This window comes from Protopterus annectens, chromosome 8.part1 (assembly GCF_019279795.1).
Source record: "Protopterus annectens isolate FY-2018-M chromosome 8.part1, PAN1.0, whole genome shotgun sequence".
NCBI classification, from domain to species: Eukaryota; Metazoa; Chordata; order Ceratodontiformes; family Protopteridae; genus Protopterus; species Protopterus annectens.
This window is the reverse complement of record NC_056742.1, coordinates 269,447,775-269,470,237: the sequence shown is the minus strand read 5'-3', so window position 1 is coordinate 269,470,237 and position 22,463 is coordinate 269,447,775. Positions and strand designations below refer to the sequence as shown.

The 22,463-nt window shown below is 44.7% G+C and overlaps 1 protein-coding gene across 2 annotated transcripts in view; it reads left to right on the top strand.

Annotated features, from left to right (window-relative positions):
- The window catches only part of CDK10 (cyclin dependent kinase 10), a 957,465-nt gene that overhangs the window by 126,120 nt on the left and 808,882 nt on the right, over nucleotides 1–22,463 (top strand). For both annotated transcript variants that reach the window (XM_044081866.1, XM_044081865.1), the window contains exons 3-4: nucleotides 19,520–19,591; nucleotides 20,501–20,603. In XM_044081866.1, coding sequence (XP_043937801.1) covers nucleotides 19,520–19,591; nucleotides 20,501–20,603 — 175 coding nt within the window. The remainder of the gene's footprint in view (nucleotides 1–19,519; nucleotides 19,592–20,500; nucleotides 20,604–22,463) is intronic.

Genomic DNA, 22,463 nt, shown 5'->3' with positions numbered 1-22,463 from the left:
TTGTCACTCAGTCCAGGGTTTCCTTTTCAGCCTCCACTCCCCCTCTCAGGAATTGTTCATAGACGCTTCATATGTGGGATGGGGGGCTCCTTCAGTTCTCTAAACGTGCAGGACCTCTGTTCGCTTCAACAAAAGAAAGACTACATCAGTGTCAAAGAGATGAGAGCTTTTCTGTTGGCTGTTCAGGCATTTCATCCTCTTTTCACTCCAGCACCCCTCAAGGTACTTTATATACCACAGTGATGTGGTGTGTCAACAAGCAAGCGAAGACAACATCTTATCCTTTGCAGGGTGGCACTTCAAGTGTTGGAGTTAGCTGTCCAGTATCAAGTGATACTTCAGGCTTTGAGCTTAACATAGATTTTAAGAGACTTTTATTTTTCAAAATGCTGAAAAAGATTCTCCTGTGCAATCATAAGATGAGACGGTGACTCTTGGTTCTTCTTCAAATGAAATTCTCCTTTATTGTGCAATCTTTTCAGATGTTAGGTGAGTGCACTTGTTACACTGGATACACTGAGTCACCACTGAGTACCAAGTGTCACCGTGTCATTTTATGATTGTGCAGGAGAATCTTTTGCAGCATTTTGAAAAATAAAACTCTCTTAAGATCTATGTTAAGTTCAGAGCTCAACCTGCTGGTTCTATTAGTTTAAAGCTATTCGGACGCATGTCTAAATGAGCTTTTTCCAAGCAAACTATTTCTTCTTGGATAGCTAAAGCTATTTCTGTTTGTTATTCTATTCATGGCAAGAGCCCTCCTTCTTCTGTTAATGCTCATTCCACTAGGGCTGTGGCTTCTTCTGGTGCTTTTTTCATGGGTTTCGATGCTAACTGTATCCTTGAGGCAGCTATTTGGACTTCTGTGCATACTTTTACCAAGCACTATAAGTTGGATGTGATATCCAGGGCTAGAGCTGGTTTTGCTAGGGTCATTCTTCATGGGTTCTTAGAGGGCTCTGCTGGTCCTTCCTCTGGTCTTCCTGAGCTTTTTCACTCTCCCTATTGTAAGGAATACTGCAACAGTGAAATGGAAAGAGACAGTGCAGTTGTGTGAAATCTTACCATAACAGTAGATGTCCTTCTTTTCACTGTTGCAGTATTCAGTCCCTCCCTCACCCCCACCCCCCCTGGTTCTTTTCCCTTCTGGATATGCTTGTTACCTCTCTACTCCTTGGACTGGTGTTCCTACAGGGGCTCTCATTTCTGAGGATGGTACGTCCAGATGTCACCTTTATGCCCTATGCTGTGTGTGGGGAGCATACGTGTGTTGTACAGTACATCCTTAGCAATCTAAAGGCTTTGGTATACTGGGTGGATGTCAGGCTGCCCTTGGCAGGGGATCTCCACTGTAAGGAATAGTTTTACCTAATTTCTGCCCAAATAATGTTGCTTTACCAAATCAGCTGTCTGCTGAAGGACTGTTGTATACAAACAGAATCCGTATTAAGTTTTGAGTGCAGTCTAAGTAGCAGCCAGGTTTTGATGTACAGTGAAAATAAGCACCGCCTGAGGTGTGTATCTCATGTACAAGTCATTGTTAGTATTAGGACGAAAGTACTTTGGACTTGGACTGCTGATGCGGATTGACTGTCAGTAGGATTTTATTCCTTTGGTGTTTCTGTGTGTGTGTATATTACAAGATAAAATACTCACATCTATCTTTATTTGACATCATTCGATTTTTGATGGTTTCATTTTGAAAATAACAGTAGATGTGAGAGTGTTCAATCTCGCCGTTTGTTCTTACACCTGGGTTCGGAGCCGATCCTCGGCTCCGTGTCGGCCGCTTGGCAAAGCTCTGCATCGAGAAGAAGCTCGAGACCAACCTAACTCCCACAATCCCCCTCTGCCTTTACCTCAGATCTAGTTTGCCGCTGCAACGTTCGCATCATTTTTGATGAGCTCGGACCACCTCAAAGCTAAGATTATTTTATTTCTTATATTTTTGGATAAAAACTTCTCCTTTTCTCCTTAAAGTTGACTGTGTGTGTGTGAGTAGTGTATCGAGGGTTTCTCGGTTTCGTATATAATATTTATATAATTTCTTAGAGTCAATTCCCTCGGGGCCTACCCCACCCTTTAACTTTATCTACAGGATTGACTATAGGATTTGACTTACCTTACAGGATTTGACATTTATTACTGGATTTGACATTTTGTACTGGCTATTTCACTTTTACCTGGATTTGACTTTTGTAACATGTCTGAAAAAAGCTAAATCAGGCTTCAAACGGTGCCAATGTGGACAGAAAATGTCTGTCACAGATAATCATAGTTCCTGCGTCTACTGTCTTGGCCCTCTCCATCTACAGGAAGACTGTTCCATCTGCCATTCTTTCAGTGGAAGGGTCATGACAGATAGGCGCAGGAAACTTATGGATAGGGGCCTTTTGAAGCCTGAATTCCAAGAGGCTCTGGATGCATCAGACCAGGCATCTAAATCCTCGAAGGAATCGAAGACGTCGGAGCCCATGTCATCGGCTCCGAGCTCTTCATTTAAAGTTCGATCACCAGTTCCACAGGCTTCGGGGCCGAGTGTTGAACTTTTGTCAGTTACCGAGCCTCGAGTCTTGGAACCGGTGACGGACCTTCTTCCTCCTGTACTTTTGAGGTCGGCTCCGTCTTCGATTCCTTCGACGCATTCTTCCAGGCCCCTCTCCGACACCGATGTAGACCGCGTGGTGCAGAAATTGATGGAGAATACGGCCTTGTCCAAACTCATCTCTGTCTCCTCTCAGTTGGTGTCGAGACTGGAAGGCCTTCCCTTATCTCCACCTGTTCCTCCTCTGAGGCCTATCCAGTCTTCGGAGCCGGGAGAGGCTGATCTGTTGATTGTGGAGCCCTCGGTGCCGGAACCGTCCTTTTCTCGGTCGGCACCGTTCACCTCGACTCCGTCGGACCCAGTACCGGAGTCTCGGAGCCGAAGATCCATCCTTGGATCCGGGACTGAGAGTCGGACTGATGTTTCGGTTCCGACTCTCCCTCTCGGAGCCTCAGCTCGGATCGACTCTGCTCCGTCCTCGGGGTCGATGCCTGTCTCGGGGATTCCTCCGATTTCTTCGGAACCTGGGGATACCTCGACTCGGGACCCGGGGGCCTTCGATCTCATGAGGAAGGTGTTGTCTACTCAGACAACCACTTCAGCAGAAACGGCTTCTCCTTCCCATAAAGGTCCGTTATCCTCCTCTGCACCCACGGCTACATCTAAGCGTCGAGCACCAGTGTCTCAGCCACCCCTAGAGGGTGCCCCCTCTTCCTTGGAGGCTTCATCGGATGCCCCCCCCCGAAGAAGTTCCGAGGAAAAGATTGTGTAAGAGGAGACACTTGGATTCTCCACAGGAATCCTTGACATCGGACACTGACTTGGATGAGTCAGAAGGGTCCCCAAAATCACCCTCAGAGGATGTCTCCTTTTCTGACATCCTGGAGATCCTAAAACAGAGAGGTGATTGGCAATCCCTACCCCCTTCTGAGGATGAGTCAGTCTTGCTGAAGGCATTCGGTGCTCGCCCTTCCTCCTCCTGGGTCACTCCGCCCTTCGATGAATTGATGGAATTGATTGCTCGGAGGGCGTGAGAGACACCTGACATGGTGGAGCAAGTCCCTAGAAAGCCTAATAAATATATTACAGCCCCCCCAAGACAAGGCTTATCTAACAAAGGGAGTTCCAGTGGACGCTATGGTGGTGGCAGCGGCCACGAAAAAGGAGATGTCTGAATCTTCCTCATCTGTCCATCCGCCTAACAGAGATTCTAGGACTATGGACAGGTATGGGAAGCGCATTTTTAGTTCAGCGGCTTTTTCCATGCGATCCCTGAACTATTTGACCCATTTCACACGGTTACAGAAGGATCTAATCAAAGAGTTGGGAGATACCCTCCAGGGTACTACAGATGCTGCTGTCTCGGAGAAAGTTACAGCACATCTCAATACCCTTACATCTATTGCAAACTCGTCCATGAGGCTGATCTCATACGCAGCCGAAGGGTCGAGTAGGGCAGCGGCTTCAGCGATTGCTCTTCGTAGACAATCCTGGATGCGCTTATGTTCCTTTGAAGCCTTCAAGTCTTCCTTTACTAACGCCCCATTTGATGGTGCCACTCTCTTTGGCCCAAAAGTAAAGGAGACCCTTACCCGGTGTGAGCAAGAGGGAAAGACTCTGTCTGCTGTCGGAGTCCGTTTTTCCACCCCATCCAGACCGTACCCCAAAGGGCATCGTGGTGGAAAAATGTGGTTTCGAAAACCCCAAGGCTCTTTCCCAGGCACACAGGGTGATGCCCCCTCTAGAGGCAGAGGAGGGGGCAGAGGTCGAAGACATCGCCCTGGCGGCAGAGGGGGTCCGCAAAACCAAGGTGACAGGGATACACTCCCCGGAAAACCTTTCCAGCACTCCTGAAAGGAGGCCCGACTGTCCTGCTCTGGAGGCAGTCGGGGGTCGCTTAGCTTTATACCCTCAGGCCTGGCAAAGTCTTACATCAGACAATTGGGTAAAAAGCATTGTTACCAGAGGATACAGAATTCCCTTCCTATTGCCCCCAATTCCGCAGAAGAGACTCCCAGATGTTCCGCCCCATCTGCGAGGCCCTGCAGCTATAGAAATTTCAAAGCTGCTAGAAAAAAAGAGTCATCCAGCCAGTCCCAGCAGACCAAAGAGGATTCGGAACTTACTCAAGGTTCTTTTTAGTTCCAAAAAAGACAGGGGACTGGAGGCCAATTCTGGACCTAAGCAAACTCAATACTTTCATCAAGAAAGAAAAGTTCCGGATGGTCACGCTTCAATCGATCCTTCCATTCTTGCAGAAGGACGACTGGATGTGCTCAATAGATCTAAAGGACGCATACTACCACATCAAAATGGCCAGGGCGTCCAGGGATCACTTGCGCTTCCGGCTGGGAGCCAGTCACTTTCAGTTTCGAGCCCTGCCCTTTGGTCTGACCTCAGCCCCCAGGGTTTTCACCAAATGTATGGCAGTGGTAGCGTCTCACTTGAGACGCCTGGGATTCCAGGTGTTTCCGTATCTGGACGACTGGCTCCTTTCTGCCACCACCGAGCGTCGACTGATTCAGGCCAGGGATTACACACTACAACTCTGTGTTCATCTCGGAATTTCCGTAAATTTCGAAAAATCTTTACTACAGCCATCACAGCATATCTCATTCATAGGAGCAGAATTGGATACGCGTTGCTTAATCCTAAGGCTTCCTCCAGAAAGGATAGCCTCACTACAAAACCATATATCTCTTCTCCTATTATCCAAAAAATCCCCAGCAAAACTGGTTCTCAAGGTTTTGGGTCTCATGGCAGCTTCTCTCATTACGATACACTTGGGAAGACTGCACATGAGAGTTCTTCAATGGCTACTATTTGCACAATGGTCGTTCCAGCAGTTAGCTCTAACGCACGAAATTCACATCACGAACATATGCAAATCGCACCTGGCTTGGTGGCTTCAGACTTGCAATCTTTCCAGCGGAAGACCATTTGAGCTACCTATGCCGACAGCTACGGTGACCACGGACGCTTCCCTGATAGGGTGGGGGGGCATCTTTCAGGGACAGACAGTCCAAGGCGAATGGTCCATATTGGAGTACAATCTGCACATCAATGTTCTAGAGTTGAGGGCAGTGTTTCTAGCGTTGCAACACTTTTCTCCCCTTCTTCCTCTAGGGACCATTGCAGTTCAGACGGACAACATGTCCGTAGTCTGGTACATAAACAAACAAGGGGGAACCAAGTCCTATCAGCTATGCAGAGAGGCCATGAGAATCTGGCAATGGGCAGAGTCCACGGGTCGCTTTCTGATAGCAACGCACATCCCAGGGTTATCCAACGTAATAGCGGACAGGTTGAGCAGAGCCATCCTGTTGCCTCACGAGTTGTCCCTCAAACAATCAATTGAGAAGGAAATTTTTCGCAAGTGGGGCCAGCCTTCCTGCGATCTGTTTGCGTCTCCAATGAACGCCAAATGCAGGAGCTATTTTGCCCTATTACCCCCTCCAGGGGAAGTCCCCAGGGACACTCTGGTTCACGATTGGCCCCCGGGTCTCCTATACGCTTTTCCTCTTGTTCCCCTGATTGCAAAATTTCTACAGAAAGCCAACAACCTGCAAAGGACAATTATCCTCATTGCCCCATTCTGGCCTCGTCAAATCTGGTTTCCCTTCCTTATGGCACACCGAATTCGGGAACCCTGGATCCTGGACCCGGAGCCGGATCTGCTGACCCACTCGTCAAGGGCTCCCCACCCATCGCTACTCTCCCTCAGACTAGCAGCTTGGCTGCTCCGCTTCCCTTCATAGCCAGGTCTGATTTTCTTTCCCCTGCAGTTCAAAATATCCTGGTAGCTTCTCTCAAAGCTTCCACTACAAAGATTTACACTAGTAAATGGAAGCGCTTTGTGCACTGGGCAACTACACAACAATTGGACCCCGTAATAGCTCCTCTAAATAAGATCTTGGAGTTTTTAACCGAACTGTTCCACCAAGGAGCTTCTCCTGCCACTTTGAGAGTGCAATTGGCTGCCATTTCAAATTTTCATGTGGGAGAAAGTGGGGCTCCTATTATGGCTCACAGACTTTGCAAGGCCTTTCTAAAAGGATCTTTCCATATTAGACCACCAGTTAGAAGTCCTACATCACCTTGGAACTTTAACCTTCTTTTATCACAGTTGATGCTACCACCTTTTGAACCAGCCTTTTCCTGTCCTTTGAAATTTTTGTCATGGAAGACCCTCTTTTTGGTGGCTATCACATCGGCCAGACGGGTATCGGAGCTTCAAGCTCTTTCTGTTAAACACCATTATTTGATCTTTCACCCTGATAGAGTATCTCTTCGCACTAATCCATCCTTTCTTCCCAAAGTTTGCTCCGTTAATAATATTAATCAGTCCATTGAGCTTCCCACCTTTTTCAAAAACCATTCCAATAAATTGGAATATATGTTACACAAGTTAGATGTTCATAGACAACTCAGATTTTACTTGGATAGAACAAAGGATCACAGGAAAACAGACCAACTCTTTATAGCCTTTGCAGACAGCAAGAAGGGTATGGCAGTTACGAAACGAACCCTTTCCAAATGGCTTTCCGATTGTATTATTTTTGTTTATATTGCCTCAGAGCAAACTTTACCTGGCAAGCCCAAAGGGCACTCTACAAGATCAGTATCTACATCCCTGGCTCATGCAGCCCGCCTACCGTTAGACACTATTTGTGCGGCTGCCACTTGGTCTAAACCACATACATTCATTACTCATTACAAAGTAGACAAGATTTCTAGGGACAGGGCAACTTTTGGTTCCACTGTGCTCAGGAACGTTCTCCCGTGAGTTCCTCAGGAACATGGAGCTAGGGACGCTACCCAGGTGTAAGAACAAACGGTGAGATTGAACACTCTCACATATAGAAGTTATGTCCTTACCATAACGTTCCATGTGGAGTGTTCATCTCGCCTTTTTTCTTACATTCCCACACTCCCACCCTCAGGAAGAACGTCCAGTTTAGGTGTCTGGTTTGGTTCTCCTACTTCTGCCTTTTGCAGTTGTTGTGGATATATTTTTCAGCTATGTGCTTCCTTCTTGGCTTGAATGTGTTATATTCTTTCTGTTGACTTCTGGTTTGCTTGCAAACTAGATCTGAGGTAAAGGCAGAGGGGGATTGTGGGATTTAGGTTGGTCTCGAGCTTCTTCTCGATGCAGAGCTTTGCCAAGCGGCCGACACGGAGCCGAGGATCGGCTCCGAACCCAGGTGTAAGAACAAAGGCGAGATGAACACTCCACATGGAACATTATGGTAAGGACATAACTTCTAATGTTAAGTTGTCAATCTCGCCTTCATTCTTGCTTGATGGGTTCGGAGCCGATCCTCGGCTCTGACTCGGCACTTTGCTAAGCTCGAGAGTCACTTTTACCAGCCCGAGGCAGCCCCATATCCCATGATGCAAGGCGGTAAGTACCCAGATCTCGTTTGCCACTTCGCTGATGAGGTCCTCCTTTTGCCAGCTCCTGGTAAGTGTTAGTTTTGAACTACTTTTTGCCCCTAAACTTTAACTATTTTCACTTTTCTTTAATATACCTTCATTTTTACTTAATTTTAAGCCTTTTCTGACTAAAATTGTTTTTCCTCCCCTTCTGTAGTCAGGCCTTCATTCCCTCCCATCCTCCCCTGTTAGGGTGTGTGTGAGAGAGGTTAGTTTTTGAATAATAAGATAACTTTAGTTGTCTGAGTGGGACTGTGTTGTGTGTTCTGTTTGTGTACAACCATGTCCAAAGAAAGGGTCTCAGGCTTTAAGAAGTGTGACTCGTGCTGTCAGAAAATGTCTCTGACAGACGGTCACACTTCTTGCTTATATTGCCTGGGACCTCTCCACCTGCAGGACTCCTGTGCAATTTGTCATTCCTTTAGCCAGAGAGTCCTGCAGGAGAGGAGAAATAAGTTGATTTTAAGGGGTCTCCTTAAACCGGAGGGCTCTCCGGCCAAATCGGCTCCGAGCAAGACTTCTAAGTCTTCTAAGGCCCAGGCTTCTGTATCTAAGCCAGTGGCCTCAGCTCCGACTCCTTCGGAGTCAAGATCGGCTCCGGCTGGAGCCGATCCTGTCTTGCAAAAATCTTTGGCACCGATGGCTATCGGTGCCGATCATGCTATGGTCACATTGGTGTCGGCTCCGGCTGGCTCCGACCACCATGTGGCTCAGGCTTTGGTGTCGGCGCCGACCGACACCGTTACTGTTATGTCTGTATCTGCTCCGGCTGGAGCCGATGCATCGAGACTTTCATTCGGAGCCGAAAAGTCCTCGGCTCCGTCTGGATCTGTGGTTTCTTCGGCTCCGATGGTTCCTTCGAGGAAGAGGTCTAGGTCCCCTTCCTTGGAGCCGATTCTTTCAGCTCCGGCCTCACCTCTCCTTTCGGAGCGGAGCCATCGGAGCCGATCATCTAGGTCGTCCAGGCTTTCAGACCATGATTTAGAGAGGGTGGTAAGTAGATTATTAAAATCACAGGCACTGGCCCTGATGCTGCATAGTCCGTCTCAACAGACGACTATTAGTCCACACCCTCTTCAAGTTCCTCCTTCGACTCTACCTCAGAGTTTGGAGCTGGAGTCTTCGGGGATAGTTACTGCTATGGCTGAGGGGCAGGTACCCCCCCCTTCTGCACCCTCGGCATCTACTCTTATCTCCTCTTCGAGACCTTCCTTGGAGGGATTCGGTGGTCGGGCTTCCTGGTCTCCTCCGAGGGTGAGTGGCATCGGACCCTTGTCCGACCCCGCTCTTCCCCTTGGAGCCTCGGCCTTGGTGAGCTCGGCTCCGACATCTGCCTCGGAGCCTTCCCTTTTGGTGGGCCCTGGAGTCCCGGTTTCTTCGGAACGGGTTCTCTCGGATCTCCCTGGGAGGGGAGCCTTCGAGGTGATGAAGAGTGTGCTGGCCACTGGGCTCAGCCAGCAGTCCATTCCCTTAGCTCCTCCCTCTACAGTGCCTGTCGATATCTCTTCCATCTCTCTTGCTCCCGGACCCAGAGATCCACCGCCTCAGGTTTCCCCACTGGGAATAACCCCCTCTTCCGAGGATTCTCCTGATCAGTCAGGAGATCCTCCGCGCAAGAGGACTTGTAAGAGGAAACACCTAGACTCCCCTGAGTCTATCACTTCAGATACCGACTTAGATGAGTTGGAGGGATCCCCAAGATCCCCCTCTGAGGATGTCTCCTTTTCAGACATCCTAGAACTCCTAAAACAGAGGGGAAACTGGCCCTCCACAAATCCCTCTGAGGATGAGTCGGTATACCTAGAGGCGTTTGGATCTCGGCCCTCCACCTCCTGGGTGTCTCTATGCCTTTCTACCCCCTTATGGAGGTTATTGCTCGAAAGGCTTGGGCTGCTCCTGACTCTGTAGAGACAGTTCCTAGGAGGCCGTCTAAATTTATTACAGCCCCTTCGGAAAAGCAATTCCTCACGAAAGGTGTCCCTGTTGATGCCATGGTGGTGGCGGCTGCCACTAAGAAGGAACTTGCAGATCCTTCCGTACCAGTCCATCCTCCTAATAAGGATTCTAGGACCATGGATAGGTATGGTAAGCGGATCTTCTCTTCAGCGACCTTTGCTATGCGCTCGCTGAACTACTTATGTCACTTCACCAGACTCCAAAGGGACATCCTTAAGGAACTAGGTGAAGTAGTACAGGATCCTACAGCTGCAGGGGCTCAAGAGAAAATTGCTTCTCAGCTAGGAATCCTTAATTCTATAGCTAACTCCTCCATGCGACTGATATCATATGCAGCAGATGGAGCGTGTAGAGCCGCAGGTACAGGGGTGGCTCTTAGACGTCAATCCTGGTTGCGGCTCTGTAATTTTGCAGATCCCTTTAAGGCGTCCTTAACAAACTCTCCCTTTGATGGGTCAGCCTTGTTTGGCCCTCAAGTGAAGGATACATTGACCAGGTGTGAACAGGACGGCAAGACTTTTTCTGCCGTAGGGGTCCGTTTTTCCACCCCTTCTAGACCTTACCCCAAAGGACCGAAGGGTGGAAAGATGTGGTTCATAAATCCCAAGGAGTCACGCCCGGATACACGTGGTCAGTTTACCCCTAGAGGCAGAGGGGTAACAATAACAGGCGCTCTAGAGGCAGAGGGTCCACAGAACCAGGAAGCAGAGAGCCTCTCTCTGACAAGCCCTTCCAGCATCCCTGAGATGTTGCCCGACTGTCCATCCTTGGAGGCAGTCGGGAAGACTATCGCTGTACCCAGAAGCCTGGCGTTCCCTCTCTCAAGACAGATGGGTACAGTCGATTATATCCGAGGGTTACAAAATTCCTTTCGAGGAAAGTCCTTCTCTCACACAAATTCCCTTCCAGATGTACCACCGGTCTAAGGGAAGTTGCAGAGTCAGAAGTATTAAAGCTTCTACAAAAGAGCCATTCAGCCAGTTACAACAGACCATTCAGAGCCGGAATCTACTCAAGATTTTTTGGTCCCCAAAAGACGGGAGACTGGAGACCAATATTGGATCTCAGCAGACTCAACAAGTCTGTGAGAAAGACAAGATTCGAATGGTCACACTTCAGTCAATTTTGCCCTTCCTAGAGAAGGACAACTGGATGTGCTCAATAGATCTTCAGGACGTACTATCATATAAAATTCACAGACGCTCCAGAAGATTTCTCCGCTTCGGCTGGGGTCCAGTCATTTTCAATTCAGAGCCCTGCCCTTTGGTCTCACTACAGCCCCCAGAGTGTTCACCAAATGTATGGCAGTGGTCACGGTTCACCTGAGACGTCAAGGATTCCAGGTGTTTCCGTATCTCGACGACTGGCTCCTTTCAGCCACCACCAGGCATCAACTTCTTCAAGCCAGGGATTACACACTAAATCTCTGCACTCAATTAGGGATTTCGATCAACTACAAAAAATCCTCCTTATTGCCCTGCCAGTCTATTACCTTCATAGGCGCAAACTTAAACACTGTTCGGATGTCAGCAACCCTCACAGACCAAAGAATCTCAGATATACAAAGTCACGTGAGGATCATCCTTGCCAGCAAAAAGGTACAAGCCAGAATGGTTCTGAAGGTGTTGGGCCTCATGGCTGCGGCCATTACCCTTCTTCCCATGGCCCGCTTCTACATGCGTCTGCTTCAATGGATGTTGTTCACTCAGTAGTCTTACCAACAACTTCCAATGCGTCACCAAATCCTGGTGACACAAATTTGCAAGAATCATCTTTCATGGTGGATTACTTCTCCCCAGATTCACCAAGGCAGACCCTTTGTATCCCCGGCCCTGGTAGCCACTGTCACTACGGACGCCTCCCTGATCGGGTGGGGGGGGTCATTATCAGGGCAGTATGGTTCATGGGACGTGGCAACCGTTCGAATACCACCTGCACATAAATGTCCTAGAGATGAGAGCAGTGCTTTTAACGTTGCAAGCCCTCAACGACTTTCTTCCCTTGGAACAATTGCAGTTCACACAGACAACATGTCTGTAGTATGGTATATCAACAAACAGGGCGGAACCAAGTCCTACCCCTTGTGTCGAGAAGCTCTCAGACTTTGGCAATGGGCGATCTCCTCTCATCGGTTTCTGGTAGCAACGCATATCCCTGGGAAAACCAACATTCTAGCGGACAGATTGAGCAGAGCTATTCTCATGCCTCACGAGTGGTCTCTCAAACAATCTATAGTGGAGGAGATTTTTCTACAATGGGGCCGCCCATGTCGCGATCTTTTTGCTACTCCCCAAAACAGCAAATGCCCAGACTTCTTTTCTCTCTTCCCACTGCCAGGCCATCCCCCCAGAGACGCTCTAACCCAGGATTGGCCCCAGGGACTTCTTTATGCCTTTCCTCCTTTTCCGCTGATTCCACAAGTTCTCCAGAAAGCCACCGTTTTGAGAGCCAAAATGATTCTCATTGCTCCATATTGGCCTCGACAAATTTGGTTTCCGTTCCTCCATCGTCACCTTTTGGTGCAGCCGTGGCATCTGGACCCAGTACCAGACCTTCTGATTCACCAATCGGGTCAGCTGCACCGGTCTATCCCTTCTCTCAACCTCACAGTATGGTTGCTCCACTTCCTTCCTTAGCCAGGCTTCCTATGATTTTATTTTTATTTATTTATTTATTTTATTTTACATTTGTTAACCGGGCTAGTCTAACTGGATATATGTCCATTTTCAGTAGAGGCCCGGGGAGAAAAGCTCCTCACATAAATCAATTACAATGAGACATATAATAAAAGTACAGTAAGGATATACCTTTTGTAATAAGAGTCACAATAACAAATAACAACAACAACAACAAATAGCTAAGGCATGCTAATAAAAAGTATACTAGGTCATTTGAAGCGTCACAAATAAAAAAGCTAAGGATTAGCAAATTTTTTGATAAACTGTTGGTAAAAAAGAATTAATACAGGACATATGAAGAGGTAAAGAAGAAATGCAAGGGAGGAGAAGAGTGAGATACAAAGGTCTAGTAAGGAGAGGAGAAGGAGATGGAAAAGAGGAGAGGGTAGAGAAAAGGTGAAGTGGGACAGAGCATGAGAGGAGAGCAAGAGGGTGAAGAGAAGAATGTGTATTTCTGGTTAGTAAAACAGAGAAAAGTTATGGTAGAGAAGGGGAATGAAGAAGCGTAGTCAGGAGTCCTACAGGAGCAAAGCCAGTGATTTTGGAAGTGCAGTTTGATTTTTTGTTTGAAGAGTGGTAAGGAGGGGATTAGAGTGATATCAGAGGGTAGCTGATTCCATGTCCTACCTACAGTATTGGTGAATAGAGAGTCACCAGCTAAGTTATAGGATTTTACAGATTTGGTCATGAGTTTAGCAGAAGATCGAAGGGAGGTAAGATTATTATAGGGGATTAAAAGTTGAGAAAGTATAGGGGTGTTGTCAGGTTGGTAAAGTATCTTGTGGGCAATGGTAAGTTGTGAGATCATAATGCAGTTTTGTAGCTCAAGCCAGCCTAGGAGTTTTAGGTTATGACAGTGATGTGTTCTAAAAGGGTTACTAGTAGCAAAACGGGCAATACTATTGTAGCAAGTTGCTAGTTTATTTAGGTTAGTCTTTTTAAGGTTAGTGAAAATAGGTGAGGTGTAAAAGAGAGTAGATATCAGATGGGAGTGGGCGATAGTTGCTGTAGAAGCAGGTGTAAGAAATGGTTTAATGCGGTATAATGATCCTATTTTTTTTGTTAACAGTTTTGATGATGTTATTGATATGTTGATCAAAAGTGAGATTGTTGTCAATGGTTATTCCTAGCAGTTTAGTTGTTGTGTCAGGGGAGATGACAGTGGTGTCATTAGATGGGATGTTGAAGTTTAATGGGAGGCTCGAGTGGTAGGAGTAAAAGGAGAAGTTTGTTTTTAGCATTGAGGAGGAGGTACCGTCTAGTAAACCAATTTTCTACAGTGTTGAAAGTAGTTTGAGTTAGAGACAGTAGTTCTGAAGAGGTAGATGCTGAACAGATAATAGTGGAGTCGTCAGCATATTGGATGCAGGTAGCTTGAGGGATTACAGTGTTGAGATCGTTTATGTAAAGGGAGAAGAGAAGAGGGCCTAGAATGGAGCCTGTGGGACTCCAATAGAGACAGGCAATAAGGAAGAAATGTGATTGTCCCAACGAGCGGCTTGATGTCTGTTGCTAAGATAGGAAGTAAACCATTTTAAAGCCAGGTTAACAAATGAGAGGGATTCAAGGATGTTAATAAGGATAGAATGGTTCACCATGTCAAAAGCTTTGAAGAGGTCAATGAATAGAGCAGAGGTGAAAAGATTGAGTTACGATAGTTGTTGATGGTATCAACAAAGGAAAGGAGGGCAGTGGAGGTGCTATGGTGGGGTCTAAAGCCATGTTGACAATTGGCTATTATGTTGTGTAAAGAGAGATACTGTACAAGTTGCTGATGGATACATTTTTCCATAATCTTAGCTAGAGGTGACAGTAGAGCAATAGGTCTAAAGTTAGTGTAGTCTAATGAGTTACCTCCTTTGTGAAGTGGGATGATATGAGAGACTTTCCATATATCTGGTATGGTTCCCTCTTGGATAGTCCTATTAATGAGAATAGATATAGGGTATGCAATCTGTTTGGCAGCCTTTTGAAGAAACAGAGAGGGGAGTTTGTCAGCAGAGGGGTGCATGTTATCAGTTTGAGAATAAGTTTGTAGATGAAAGAGGTAGAGATAGGATGAAGAGTGAAGTTATGGGTGGAATCAACAGGATTATTTGGAGGGTAAAAGTTGTTGGTGTTCAGTTGTCTAGCAAGAGATTGGATGGTTTCTATGAAAAAAGAGTTGAAAGTGTTAGCAGTTTGGTTAGGGTATTTGGGTCTGCATTTATGGGGAGGGTTTTAGCTGTACCAGGTTTAAGGAGTTTGTTGATTGATGTCCAGAATTGTTTGGGTTTATTTAAATGGGTTTCTTGCAGTTCACAGTAGTATTTTTGTTTGTCAGAGATTATAGCTTTTTTTGTAAGATTTCTAAGTTGGCAAAAATGGAGAAAATCAGAACTGATTCTATTGTATTTCCATTTGGCCCAAGCTTTATTTTTAGTGTGAATTAATTTCTTTGTTTCCTTTGAGAGCCATGGGGCTATATTAGACTTCATTCTGATAGAACGTTCAGGGGCATGTCTATCCAAAATGGAAAGGAAGGTTGAATTAAAGAATGATACTGCTTCATTAAGAGGAAGTGATTTCAAGAGGTTCCAGTTAAGGCGCTTTGAGATCATTTTGAAATAAGTCACTTTTAAAATGTTTGGTTGAACGTATTATTCTAGTGTTAGGGAGGTTTTGATAGTCAGTCTTTTCTCTAGATATATAGGTTAGACAGTGGTCACTGAGGTCATCAGGCAAAGTTCCTACTTTGTATGAGACTTTGACTTTGTTTATAAGTATCCAATCTAAGATACTCTGTTTCTTACTGGGTTTATTAAGTCTTGTTGTAGTGGTAATGGATTGAGTAAAACCATATAAGTTTATATGACAGGAGGGATTATCCTTATTAACAGTATTCCAGTCTATATTGAAGTCTCCCATAATTATAGTTTCTTGGGGGTAGTTAGTGGAAACCCAGCTAAGGAAGTCTTCTAAGATGGGTATATTGTTGCCTGGAGGTATGTACATGCAGATTATGTAAAGAGCTTTGTGGGCATTTAATTGAAGTTTAGTGATGATGGCTTCAGCTTTAGCATCCTGGGTTGGACAGGCTGGAAGGGTGGAGATGCTAAGATGGTTCTTAAATAGAATTGCCACTCCACCACCTTTACGTTTAGAACGATCAAACCTATATATGTTGTAGCCTTGGGGTATAATCTCAGTGTCTTTGGTGGCAGGCTTTAGCCAAGTTTCTGAGAGGCACAAAATATCAAAGTGGTGAAAGTCTAACAGGGCATGTAAGTAGGGGACTTTGTTATTAATACTTTGTATATTTAGATGTCCTATGAGTAGGGTGTTATTGAAGTTAGGCTTAGGTACTTGAGGGGAGACATGTGAAGGGCCAGGGTTGGGGTGAATATCGCCGTCTAGTAAGGTAGGAGTAGTAAGTCTGGATGTGATGTTGATTTTAGGAAGGGTTAGTTGTTTCATTTTTTTATTAGAGGGTAAGGTATAGGTGAGGTGAGAGTTCCTATGGAATTTGGGAAGGTGATAGCTAAGGGTGGAGGTAGAGTTTAGGAATGTTGTAAGAGAGGTATAGAAGATAGATGTATGTTTATTTATATAGTCTGGTTGGTTATTAAGTGAGTGTTCGAAGAAAGTAAGAAGGTATGAAGTATAAAGGGAGGTAGAGAGTGATGCTAAGAATATTAACATGGTGGGGTAAGTATGGATTCATTGTAGAAATAGTAGATGTAAGGGAGGCTATGAAGTATGTGTTGACGAAAGGGTAAGGAGAGGTGATGTTATAGGTTATAAGGAAAAGGAGAGAATGAATTAGTAGGAGGATATTTAGGGGTGGGAGAGGAGAATAGCAAGTATAGGTATAGGCGTATGTGTAGAGAGTGGATGTTTATGGGAATAAAGGTAATAGAGGAATAGGAGAGATGCCAGTAGTAGGAGAGGAGGTTGGTGTAGTAGTAGAGGAGGGAGGGAGGGGGGAGAGTCTGTATGGAGAGGAGGGCTAATGTGTTTAGCGGGAAAGATCGGGATAGGTTGTGAGAGTGAGGGGGTGTGGTTAGGGAAGTATAAGGGTAGGACCCTGGGGTGGGTGGGAATTGGGGTAGGGAGGGAGCGGAGTGAGCCCTTAGGGCAACGGAGCGGACACAGAGTCCAGAGAGGAAGGAAAAGTAACAGAGAAAGCTAGCAGATAGAAGGGTAGAGTTAGGCAGTGTAAGGAGGAAAGGGTCACAGAGCACTACAAAGATGGAAAGGGATAGGAGTGAGAAAGTGAGAATAGGAAGAATATGGAAGGCAATACACCAGTACTGTAAGTTTAGTTGTGGTCTGTGTGATACCTATTGGGCAACAAGTAGAGATCCAGAGAGGAGTGACAGGGTTCTGGAGCAGAGAGAACAGACACTACTGGGAGGGGGAGTACAGGCTGAGTAAAATACTAGGGTAAGGGAGAGGAAGAGTAAAGCAGAGTTAAGGGGGGGGGGCTGCTGCTGGCAGGCTTAGCTGGGAGCAAACAAAAACTGCACCAGGTAAAATAGGTCAAAACTACAATCAAATTAAGTAGACATACTCTCTTAGAATCCAAGTAGTGTGAAAGCTTACACAGCCAAACTGACTAAAAACCACGAAAGTTGCTGTAAAGTACGCTACGTGCTCAACGAAACTTCAAAGTAGCCAAATGGATAATTCCACTTTTTATTATAACAAATTATGTTATAATAAAAAGTGGAATTATCCATTTGGCTACTTTGAAGTTTCGTTGAGCACGTAGCGTACTTTACAGCAACTTTCGTGGTTTATACTCTCTTAGAATCTTGAGGAGGTGGGTTTGAAGAAGAGTGCAAGGGTCCAGAGCTTTTTAGGGTAGTAGGTAGTAAGTACCCTTGTAGAGTAGAGTAGATTTCACACTCGGGCAAATAGACACTGGGTGAAGCAGGAGAATTCTGCATACATTATCCCTAATCCTGTTAGGGATATCATAGTAGCTTCACTAAAATCCTCTACTAGAAGGATTTATACCAGCAAATGGAAACGCTTCTCTTGTTGGGCAAAAGCTAAAAATATAGATCCTTTTACTGCTCCTGTTCAAGCAGTTTTGGATTTCTTAGCGGAAATCTTTCACGCGGGCTCTTCATCTTCCACGGTCAAAGTTCAGTTGGCTGCTATCTCGAACTTTCATGTCGGGTTTGCAGATCACAACATTATGTCCCACAGGCTTTGTCGAGCCTTTTTAAAAGGAATCTTTCTCCTGAAACCTCCAATCAGGAGTCCTCCTCCTCAATGGGACCTAAATTTGGTGCTGACATCCTTGATTCTTCCTCCGTTCGAGCCAGCTGTTTCATGTTCCCTGAAATTTCTTTCATGGAAAGCACTCTTCCTGGTTGCTATTACCTCGGCTAGGAGAGTGTCTGAACTTCATGCTCTCTCTGTTCGTCCCCCTTATTTGGTCTTCCACAAAGACTTGAGAACTAATCCGACCTTTTTGCCTAAGGTTGCCTCAAAGAATAATTTGAACCAGTCTATTGACCTTCCTGTATTTTTCCCAAATTATTCAAACAGATCGGAACAAAAATTACATTATCTTGATGTTCACCGCCAACTCAGATATTATTTGGACAGAACAAAACAATTCAGGAAATCCGATCAGCTCTTTATTTCTTATGCTGATAACAAAAGAGGCCTTCCTGTCTCCAAAGTGACCTTATCTAGATGGCTTTCTTCTGTCATCTCTGAAATCTATCAGCTCAGGGGAAAACAGCTGTGCTCGAAACCTAAGGTGCATTCAACCAGAAGCTTAGCCACTTCCACAGCCTTTCAGGCTAGACTTCCATTAGACACTATTTGTGCAGCAGCCACTTGGGCCACTCCTCATACCTTTGTTTCTCATTACAAATTGGATTTGGCCTCCGGGGATAGAGCCAGTTTTGGCTCTACAGTTCTCAAGAGTTTGTTCCATTGAGCCACCCAGGATAGAGGTGCTAGGGACGCGGTCCCATCAAGCAAGAATGAAGGCGAGATTGACAACTTAACATTGAGAAGTTATGTACCTACCATAACGTTCCATGTTAGTTGTCTTCTCTCGCCTTCTTTCTTGCGAGCCTCCTTCCTTCCCCCTGGCCTGGACAGACCCTTTTTCTCCCTACATAGAAGTATGCCTTTTTAAGACCATACAGTTCTGGTCTTCCTTACCCATCCTTCAGGTGTTTTTCTGCCTTCTTTCTTCCTTCTGGGAAGTTTTTTATGCAGGGTGTTATTGCCTAATATACAACAAACGAGATCTGGGTACTTACCGCCTTGCATCATGGGATATGGGGCTGCCTCGAGCTGGTAAAAGTGACTCTCGAGCTTAGCAAAGTGCCGAGTCGGAGCCGAGGATCGGCTCCGAACCCATCAAGCAAGAAAGAAGGCGAGAGAAGACAACTAACATGGAACGTTATGGTAGGTACATAACTTCTCATTTTCTGAACTCAGCAATTTTTATCAATCAGGCAAAATTCACAAGACAAGGCTACATGTTTTCAGGGGTTACCAGCATCTTTGATTTGGTTAAGTGTCTAGCCTGTGGTCATGTGTACTGCATTGATGGTCATAGGAATTAAACCTTGGGTTATATAATGTAACTTAGGTGCTGCTGACTGCATTACCCAGTCTGATGCTCTGGCAGCAGCTGTGAGTGATTGCAGTTTTGTAAATCTCATTTTTTTTTTCTCTAAAGTTTAAAAAAAAGTATGCCTAACATTTGCTTTATAGTGATACATTTTACTGTAGAAAAATACAAGGATTAATATATAGGTACCCACACTTACATCATGACTAAATGACTAAAATGTGTTTGCCTTTTAGCATAGTTAGTACCAGATTACTAATACTGAGTAGAGAGAGGGAAACATGTTAGAATTTATTTGATTTTTCTGCTCTGTAGATCGAGCTAGGGACTCTCAAAATGGAGAAATTGTGGCCCTGAAGAAAGTGCGAATGGACAATGAGAAGGATGGTAAGTTAAGTGTTGTTATTTTTGGGGAGGGGAGATAAGTGATAACTTTTCATTATTGTTGGGTAGTTATCAAGCAGGCAATGGCCCTGTTACAGAAGCCACAATGCCAAGAACTTGGGTTAATAGGCAGCTCCTAGACATTAGGTCCAGGAGACCATTGAGGAGTCCAGTGCATTTTTTCCAAATTGACTTAGAGCCTTTTTTGGTTAAATGACTTGTTCAGAGTTGCACAGCAGGCAAGTAGAGTCAGAGGGAATTAAACACTGGTCTACAGGAAGTAGCTTGTTAACAATTCATAGTATTAATTCTCTGTGCTAACTATTTGACATAGTGCAGTTTTTTTTTTTTTTGTCAATCATCTACTACTGACTCCTCTTTGGGTGAGTAATGGCATTTCATGTCTTTTCATGAGCTGTGGTGGTTTGATCTGGAATGCTGTCACACTTCACTGAGAGTGGTGAATCAGGTGGATTTTTGACTTTCAAAGTGTCTTTCCTTTAAGGAAAGGAGACTAAATTGTTAGACATCTTGTAGCTAGTGGACATAACAGATAGTTGAATAGTAGGTGGGCTAGTATATTAGAAGATACAAAACTGCACACTTTTTCCTTGCAGATAGCAGGAAAATAACCTCAACTTGCTCTTTATCCACAGGATACATTATTTTATATTACCTTGCAAATTAACATGTTTAGTAGTAGTTTTGAGGTCAAACTTTAGGTGTGCAGAATTGTTAGTTTTGAATATGTTTGTGAGGAGAAGGAGATGTCTCTTAGCTCAGACGCAGAAAGCCTGAAAGTTTGGCTGTTGAGAATGTTGTGTGTGTGATGCTAATGTTATCTATCTCACACTTAACTTGTGTTTTTTTTTTTTTATCTGTTTTGCTCTCTTGTTCATTTCTGCTCTGCAGGAATCCCGATTAGTAGTCTGCGGGAGATAAACTTGCTTTTGAAGCTTCGGCATCCCAATGTTGTGGAACTCAAAGAAGTAGTTGTTGGGAACCATCTGGAGAGGTATTATTGACTTCTGCTCTGTCTTTGGTATGCATATAGTGGACCACATAAAACCAGTAATCCCTAGCCAGATAGAATATAGTGCATTGTGTTTTAGAAAGATAATTCATGTTTATATCCTTACAGAATATGCAAATGCAGAATATTGCATTCTCCAGTAACTAGTCTTTAATGTGTAGTAACAGCCTGATGATATGTATAGACTAGAAAGCTTGATCCAATTATAAAATACTAACATATTTAAACTAAACTTTGTTAATTTGGGTAGCATTCTTTATTCATGAGAGAACCCATTCTAATAGCTTGGCCATTCTTATAGTGTGCTTTAAGCAATTACCTGTAGTATATTTTTGATTGATGGTATATTATTTTTATGCAGTCGTATTGCAAGTGAAATACAGTCTTGCATATACATTTATCAGCAAAGTGAGATATCGTAGGTTTGTAAACAGGTGAAAAGAACTGAACTTTAGAGAGAAGAGATGGTTGCTTGTATCAAAAAGCACCATATGGGGGCTTATGCAAACATATCTCTGTGAGACAAGCTATCAGCTGTATTGCATAGTTCTGGCAGTTGTATTACCAGGGAGAAGTATACATTTGCTTGGTGTATAGTAGCCGGTACCAACAAGAATAGAAACTTAGATGAGAGGAGCTGGATGAATTGCTGCTGTTCTCACTTAAAAATTGACATGTAAACGTTTAGTCAAATATTACAGCAAACCCCTTTGTTCCATGCCCCTTTAACCCCTTTGTTGTCCTGTCTGTTATCCCTGTGCATTCCATGGCACCTCTGCCTGCACACTAAAGCTTTGTTTCCTGAAATTCATGTTAAACCTATCCCCACTTATGTTGGTTGTACCCACTCCTGCACTTCATAGCTGCTCTGCAACTGCACTATTCCTATATGATTATGATAGTTTGTTTCTGTATAATTTCTTCCTTGCATACTATCTCCTTTGCCTTGCAACACCAAGCACCCTAAGCCTTCATCTTACTCCATTTTTCAGTAACTCTCTGCATAGCTTTTTTATATTTTATTTTATTTATATGATAACTAGATAAACTCACTAGCCATGTGTGCTTCTCATCAGGACTGACACAAGAATATTATATAACTGACTTGTTTAGCCATTCATTATGTAAACAGAGACTGAGGGAATCATACTCAGGACATCAAAGCTCTCATTAGCAGCTTCATAGCATTAACTCTGTATTATGCTTAACTCGCTGTATTATGCTACCAGATGTCCTGAATTTATTCAGTTGTCGTCTTCCAGTCATTTCAGCAAAATTAAATAAGAGGAAAACGTTTGCAAACTGGATAAACCTCTGTTATAAGTTTACAGTGCTAAAGTTATTTGAGCTTGTCAGTACAGGCAGATGATAGAACAATTTGAAACAGTGGTAGTGAGACCCCTGCAGCACTCTTGTTATGGTCACAGCTGAGCTAGGAGCAGCAAGAAATGACTTAGGACTAGAGGTGGCAGACAGTCATTGCCATATGTGCAAAAGGAACCACTTGGCAGGTGGGTAGTCATGGGCCTGTTTTAGAACACAAGTTAGGAAATAACTGCTCAGTGGCATCACAGATCTGAATGAAGTAATTAACAGAGAAGATGGTATAGAGCAAATTGACTGCGTAAGAGGTGGAGCTGATGAATCATTTAAAGCCTTCATGTGACCAGTGACTGGGAATGCACTCAAAAAATATACTGTTCATTACTAAATTTGATTTAAACAGAGATTTCAGTAGTAATAGAGGTAGGCCAAGGTAGCAAGAGTTACAGTGAACCTCAGCATTTGTTTCTGTGCTGAGTGTCCATTCAAGGCTCAGCAGTCACAAGAATATAAGGAATG